The sequence below is a fragment of the Cynara cardunculus genome (assembly GCF_001531365.2).
Source record: "Cynara cardunculus var. scolymus isolate 2C chromosome LG 11, CcrdV1, whole genome shotgun sequence".
Classification (NCBI taxonomy): Eukaryota; Viridiplantae; Streptophyta; class Magnoliopsida; order Asterales; family Asteraceae; genus Cynara; species Cynara cardunculus.
Genome location: NC_037538.1, coordinates 6,789,759 through 6,797,146, shown reverse-complemented (window position 1 = coordinate 6,797,146; position 7,388 = coordinate 6,789,759). Strand labels below are relative to the sequence as shown.

The window sequence follows — 7,388 nt, the reverse complement described above, 5'->3', positions numbered from 1 at the left end:
TTATTGAACTTAAATTAAATTATAATTAAAAAATTGAATTAAGAAGTTACATAAAAAATGAGAAATTTTAAATAGTTAAATTGATACTAATATCAATATATTTTTGTCAAATTTTTATAATATCTTCAAATTTATATTTTATTCAAAAATAAAAACATCATCGTTTTTTTAAAATCACGTAAGACCATATTATAACATCGACTGAGATAAAAAATAAAATGAAATATTAAACTCAAGATGTATCTCGCTGCATTGTGCGAATACCTGTCTAGTATTATTTTATATTGATGCAAACTTCATCTCTTTTTTGATTCATTCTCAGATCCCTCGTCACTTCGTATACCCTAAAAGCCCAAGACTCTTCTTCGCCAGCTGCCAACAGGAACATACTACCGCCATTGTTGTTCTTCCTCTTCTCACCAGGCCCGACCGTGGCCCTGTGCAGTATGTGCGGTCGCACAGAGCATCAACTTTTTATCTATTACGAGTTTTGGGTTTAATAATTTGAGAATTGAGCAACTGAACTTTAACTATAAACAACATGGCCAAGGCTTGGTAGTGATGGATATTGGATGCTCCCAATCTAAATCTTGAGAAAGCATCGTGAATCAATGAACACCCAACATTCTTACAACTCAAGTCTATTTCTATTTGTTCTTCAAAGTTCGACTCTTCCAATTTTCAAGGCATGATGTTCCATTTTCCGGCCGATTAACGATCATGAAGCTAGATTCAAGATATCGAAGATGGAAATCCCAAATGACCGGATCCTTTACCCTTCTCTATGATGGTCGATTCCCATTATATAGACGGTTATATGATTCAGGGATTCAGAAAACTCTTAAATCTCAATTCTTTCATCAATTCTCAAATCTTCATCTAATAAATATTCATTGGTTCCATTTCAAATGGATTGTACTTCTTCAAATTTGGAAGTGGGATATTGATTTAGGGTTCAATGAGATTCATCCATTCCTCAATTAAAATTCTCAACTGGGCCTAGTACCAAATTAGGTATAACTACAAGGGTGGTGTCTGATTAGTTTGAGTTTGACTTCAAATGTCAAAAGTACCTGGAGGTCCCATGTAAATCCAAGGAGGAATAATCCCTTATGGCCACGGAGGTTCAAATGCGGTGACTCCGAGCTATCTGCAAAGCAGATGGTAGCCCTAGGATTAGTCGGCTCGCATAGCGGGTTGGATATCCAGGTTACATAAAAAAATATTGTTTAATGATTCATATTATTTAAAATTCAATATTACAAGTAAATAGTGCATGAGTATAACTTTTTAAAACTACATATTTGAATTCATATAACTAACTGATAAACATGATAAAATACAAAATAAACATATTATTTCAATATAAAAAATCTAAAATAATTAATATAATCATTGGATTCTAACATAATACTTAATTATTATCTTTATAAAAAACAGTGTACCATAGAGCCTAAAATAAATTATTTCGTTATTAAATCTAAATTAAATTATAATAAAAAAGTAAACTAAAAATTATCTTTATTAGAAAAAAAATTATGATATCAAATCTAAGATAAATTACTTCATTACTAAAACTAAATTAAATTATAATAAGAGATTGAACTAAAAAAAGTTTAAAAAAAAATTAGATCGTTAATTTGATATCAATAATTCAATATATATTTTTTTCAAATTTTTCCAGGGTTTTCAAACTTCAATTTTATTCAAGTAAGGCAATATTGTTTTCTCAAAACCATATAAAATTGATAGAGACGAATAATCAAACAAAACATTAAAATTAATATGCATATCACTGCATTGCATAAATACTATTCTAGTATAATCGTATAAAAATTTTGAGTTTTTTTGGCTTTTTTTAACTAATAAAAAGTTATTGTACAAGTTTTTAAACTTGTATATACAAGCATTAAGAAAAAGGCCCCCACCCATATTCCCTGCCACCCCCTCCAACCTTGTAAGAACGAAAGAAACCAATGATGCCAAGCTATATTCCTTCATGGAAATTGCTTATTTAATGACAAATTACAAATAGAAGGCAATATTCAAGTTGTTGAACACCACAAAAACCAAATCAAGGCAAAATCCGTAGTGCTCAAATTGTAGGATTTTGCCTTTTTTTTTTTTTTATATGGAGTGAGTTTGAGGAATAAAAGCTCACAAGCTTTGGCGATTATAACTTGCTCTAAAAAAATTAAAAAATAAAGGTCATATTACCTTAGTATAGTGATAAAAATTGGAAAGCTCATAAGATTGACAAAAATACCATATTTCTTATACGAGTAACTACTATTCTTCTTCTGTTTTAACACAAGTAGGTAACCAAATTAAAGAGGCGACTCCATATCATACCTACAGACTACAGCTATATTATATATATAGAGAGAGACTACTATCTGAACAAAAGATCAAACATTAATAAGTATGGTAATTACTAATTACCAACCCAGCAGCAACTAACAGCAAGTTGCATCAAGATGTGGTCCACACATGAACATGTCAAACTTCTTCACTCGGTCCCACCACCCATACACCTTCTTCCCACTCCCACCTGGATGTTTCTTCTCCTTCATCACCTGAGCAAGACTTGTACATGTGCTGCTGCTGTTACTTGTACTGCTCATCGAACAACCTGTTTCATCTTCACCACCACTCCAACTAATGCTGCTGCTACTCCCACCACCACCATTGCTCTTCACCATTAACCTCTTTATATTCTTCTTACCTGATTTCCCTTCTGATGATTCATGCTGTTTCTTTAACTTGTCGTAATACTCTTTGTTACGTTTCTCCAACTCGTATATCTGCCCTTGCAGATCATCGATCTTCCGACTCAGCACAAACACACGCTGATCTTCGCTCCTTTCCAACAACACGCATCGTGCCAGCTCCCCTGCCTTACGCTTCATGAACAATGACTCTGACGCTAGCCTACTGTTCTCGTTTGTTAGTACCACACGCTCCGATTCTAACACCTCTAACAAACTTTTCTGTAACTCTATCTTCTTTTTAGACTCTTCCTGCAACACATACACACAATTTTCACAAACTCTAACCATATGTTTGTGAGACTCTAACCTACTACAACAGAGGCTAGAAATTGTCATACAAAATTGTAATTCTTGACTTTGATACCATGTAAGAATATATATATATATATATATAAAACCTTGAGATTACTCTTCAAAATAGAAAAGAATGGAGGTTCCAACATATATTTATGAGAAATGGTCCAATTATAACAAATGTAGTGCGTCAAAAAGAATACCTGAATCATATCCAAAGATTGCACCTCATCCACCACGATCTCGTACTCCACAAATCTCATCACAAGCTCTGATATTACCAGCTCGGACGCAATGGGTTTTTGCGTATCGGCTGGAGGCTGGTAAGAGAGTGAGCTTTCAGCATCGTCTGAATAATCAGCATTGGTGTTGTTATTATCATCTACAGGAGGGCATATTACTTCATGATGACGTAATTGTTGCTTAGAGAGCGTTCGAGTGTAACGATCAGCCAAGTAGAGATAACGATTGTAGAGCTCTTGGAGTAAGGCTAGTAGTTCAGGGCGTTTCCGGTAGTAGAAGTCTGCACGTTCGCCAAACGTGTCTGGCTTCTCTTCTCCGTTGATTGCTTGTATTTTATCCTCCAAATCTGCTTGGCCAAAAAACGTACATAATCCCAATAAATTCTTTTACTCCCCTAATTTCATAATAATTTATACTCTCTTTGTCATAAAATAATCATTTAAGGGTTATGTTATGCAAACTAGCTCATAAGCAAGTTGTTAGCCTACAAGTGACCTCTTCGCTAGCCATTGGATTAAAAGCTAAATGACAAGTTAAGAAATGTTAGCGAGGATGATTAACAATAACAAGGGGTAAGTAAACAATTTCTGTTTGTCTAAATATTCTTGTTTATTTGCATTAATATATTTGTTTTTGTGAAGGAATTATATGCACGATTTAAAGCCAAAAAGAAGGGGAATTTCAAATTTTGAAAACACAAACACTTCTCAAAATTCAGAAGACAAGAATAATAATGAGAGTTTGAGTCATTGACAGCTCCTCTTGTAAGGAGTTGTACTACTTTTGGAATCGAAAAGAAAAGAAAAGGATGAAAGTGACTATTCGTAAATAAAATCTTTGGGTACAGCCCAGTAAATCACTTCCCTCCTAAATCTATTCAAAATCCCCCTTCCCTTCCATAAACACAAGATTCTCTCCAACAGCTGAAAAAATAATTGCTTTTACCAACGTCCTCCAACTCTCCAAGACTAGTTTTCAAATTTTACTAGCAATGATTTAAGTTTTTTCCTAACAAAAATCGGTTACAATCCTTCACTAATAAATATGATAATACCAATTACCAAGAGGCTCAAAATACGGCCTCACTCTCATAAAAATATCAAAAGCTCGTTTTTCAGCTTAATCTTAAGATCTCAATATGCTAAAAATGGTTTCAAACAAAAGAAAGGCACAAATATTGTGGTTCTCCTCCAAAACGAAATATAAACCATGAGTCCTTGTGTGTTCTTAAGAAAGAAAAAAAAACCTTCTGTTTAGTATCTAGACTTATACAAAATGCCTCATACATACCAAGGTCCAAGGTCACCATCATATACGCATAAAGGACAGGTATAACCAATAATATTAATTATCCGCTCATGTAATTATACTAATCCTAGGACGACCACCTACTTTGCAGATAGTTCGGAGTCATCTTTGCAAATCCAAGGGGGAATAAAAATCCCCTTGTGGCCACGAAGGTTCAAATCCAAGGAGGAATAAAAACCCCCTTGGATTTGAACCCGAGACCTCCGGGTACTTTTGACCTTCGGAGCCAAGCTCAAACCAATCAGGCACCACCCTTGTGGTCAATTATTTGGTTTTGATATCGATATGTATAAAAATGAAATTGATAGAAAAAGAATTCAATTAACACATACAAACTTCATTTTTTATTTGAAAAATATCTGTTCGATTCAAAAATATTTGAAAATAAAGGCAAACAACCAACATTAAAAACAAAGCAGGTAAAAGTAGGGTAAAAAGCGAGTGATTCATAGCATTGCAGTCGGCAGTGTCCTGTTATAGACACTGCTGATAGGGAACTTCAGAACTCATAGGACGAGTCACCAGACATAATGAGAAGACGTTTCCAACTCAACAAAATAATTTATTTTCAGAAAATCCCAGCCCTTGATCACATCACATGATATGTTTGCTTTTCAAAAAAATGCTTTGTCCAACTCCAGAGGGTATATCGAAAATTTAATGCACCCACCTATTTTTTCTCTCACATTTATTTTTGAAAGCATCGGATGCTACTCAATAACAAATTCCTTATTGTCTAATGACTGTAACGAGCAGCAGTCTTGAAATGCCTCACTCTTCATTGTAACAAATCTTTTTAAAAAGTAATCTAATCATATATTTTCTAAAACAGCTCTTTCAATACCTAATCAGTCAAAAAAAGTCTTCTTTTATTTATTTAAATGAGTAATTAAAAGTATATTAAAGAGTATTAATTTTATCAAAATCCAAAAATATCAAATAAAAAAGTTCATGATGCTAGAAAAATAACCTAAAAACAGAGAACATTTGTTAATTAACTTAATCATTAGCTAGTAGGATAACTATGAGAAAAATGTGTCCCCCAAACCCCACCCTGCAATTTATTTTCATTCAACTTTTCTACTTTCTAACTTTTCGAATCCAGTTTCCAAGAAACTAATATTAAAAAGAAAGCAAAAATTGGCAATTATTTCGAAATCAGTGAACAAAAATGTAAAAGGATGCTTTGAGAGAAAGGGCCCGCACCAGAAATCGAGAGCAGAAGCCATGAAGGCTTAGTGATGAACTTGCTTTTGCTCCGTCGAGATTGTTCCGCGGACGACGAAGATGACATTCCATCTAAGGCGTTACAGCCTGAGTACGTTACAGGTAACATCATATCAGCCGGCCCTATCAACACCTGCGAAGTGTCGGAAACAATGCTTCCAAAAATTACAAGTCAGAAATTATAAAAATTATTGTACGATTACACCAGATGAAAAATAATTGAGTAGAATTTTACTTTTAAGTTACATACATAATCGATTAAATAAGTAGTTATTTTGTGTCGGTAAATGAAGACGAAGCGATGGTGGCTTGGTTGGAGTAACCCTGGACAACAGTTACAACATTTAATGAACACCATACCAACCGTTCCAAGTTTCAACAACAATTAAATATATATAATCCACAAATGCATATGGATTCCAAACCAACTATTGCAGATGGAGAAGAAGAATTAGAATAAGAATGAACGACAAATAAACGGTATTGTGGCGTAGATCTCAATGCTTTAATCAGTTACATCCTTTCTTCCTAAAATATCAAAAATCACAAACTTAGACGCTCATCTTCACAGAAAAATTACTAATCCGTTAAAAACAAATAGAATCCAGAAATTGTTCTCAAAATTTTGCATTTATTCAGTTGTCCGGTACAAGTGATTTGAGTATACACCTTTGGTGAAAGTTCTCGCTCCCTACTAACATAATCCTTCTTCAATCAGCACAGAAGCATACATACTCTAGTCGGCAAACGGAAAAAAAGTCCGACGAGTTTGTCGAATTTAGCGGAAAACATGCTTATTGCCAAGGAAAAAGGAATGTAGAGATGAAAATTCGAAGAGGAAAATCAAAATAACGTCGAGAATACCTTGTTTGGGAGTGAGTGCAGCTTGCTACCGCAGTGAACGGAGACGACGAGAAGATCAGAGGAGAGGTTTGGCGGTCGATCGTCGGTGGTGGAGGAACGTAGGTGGTGTGTACATGCCTTTTTTTTATGCAATGAAGACTGGTAGGGGATAAAGAAGAGTAGTGGGGGTGTAGACTTTAAGTGCAAGTGCAGCCAAAATCCCGCAAGCACAAGTTTGATTTTCAAAAATGGGCTAGTGCCACGTGGAATATACTTCTTTTTTATCTCTTTATTTTTGAATAAAAGAGGAAATTTAAAAAAGCAAAATGCTTGCATTCTTATCTTTTTTATATTATATGTTTAATATAGGGGAGTGCTAATGGCACCTCCTTAATAGGGGTGTTGATTGCTTGGAACTTATCCATTTTTAAAACACGAGAAAAGTATTCGTGTGATGCAAAAAAATACATCTCGATTTTAATTTTTTATTTTATTATATGTCTATGTCGATGTTATAATACGATTTTATTTGTTTTTAAGAAAACAATAATGATTTTATTTTTGAATAAAATATAAATTTGAAAATATCATAAAATTTTAAAAAAAATATATCAATGTTAATATCAAATCAACTCTTTAAAAGTTCTCATTATTTATGTAATTTTTTAACTGATTTTTTATTATAATTTAATTTAAGTTTAA

The 7,388-nt window shown here is 33.5% G+C and overlaps 1 protein-coding gene across 4 annotated transcripts; it reads right to left on the bottom strand.

Moving 5' to 3' along the window:
* Positions 1-2,255: 2,255 nt before the first annotated feature.
* LOC112521526 (kinase-interacting family protein-like) lies at positions 2,256-6,836 on the bottom strand. Of its 4 annotated transcripts, none has more exons than XM_025130437.1 (5): positions 6,708-6,831; positions 6,094-6,167; positions 5,823-5,998; positions 3,269-3,654; positions 2,256-3,020 (listed from the first exon to the last, which is right to left on the bottom strand). In XM_025130437.1, the coding sequence occupies exons 3-5, from the start codon at positions 5,953-5,955 to the stop codon at positions 2,457-2,459; spliced, it is 1,083 nt and encodes a 360-aa protein (XP_024986205.1). In that variant the 5' UTR covers positions 5,956-5,998; positions 6,094-6,167; positions 6,708-6,831; the 3' UTR covers positions 2,256-2,456. The 4 variants fall into 4 exon arrangements, with proteins under 4 accessions (XP_024986205.1, XP_024986206.1, XP_024986204.1 ...); XM_025130438.1 differs by having other exon boundaries at positions 5,823-5,976; XM_025130436.1 differs by lacking the exon at positions 6,094-6,167 and having other exon boundaries at positions 6,708-6,836.
* Positions 6,837-7,388: the final 552 nt, after the last annotated feature.

Coding starts and splice junctions, on each gene's coding strand:
- LOC112521526 (XM_025130436.1), bottom strand. CDS start 5,955: ATGATGTTACCTGTAACGTACTCAGGCTGTAACGCCTTAGATGGAATG. Junction 3,655..5,822: donor GCTTCTGCTCTCGATTTCTG/GTGCGGGCCCTT, acceptor TTGGCCAAGCAG/ATTTGGAGGATAAAATACAA. Junction 3,021..3,268: donor AATCTTTGGATATGATTCAG/GTATTCTTTTTG, acceptor TATGTGTTGCAG/GAAGAGTCTAAAAAGAAGAT.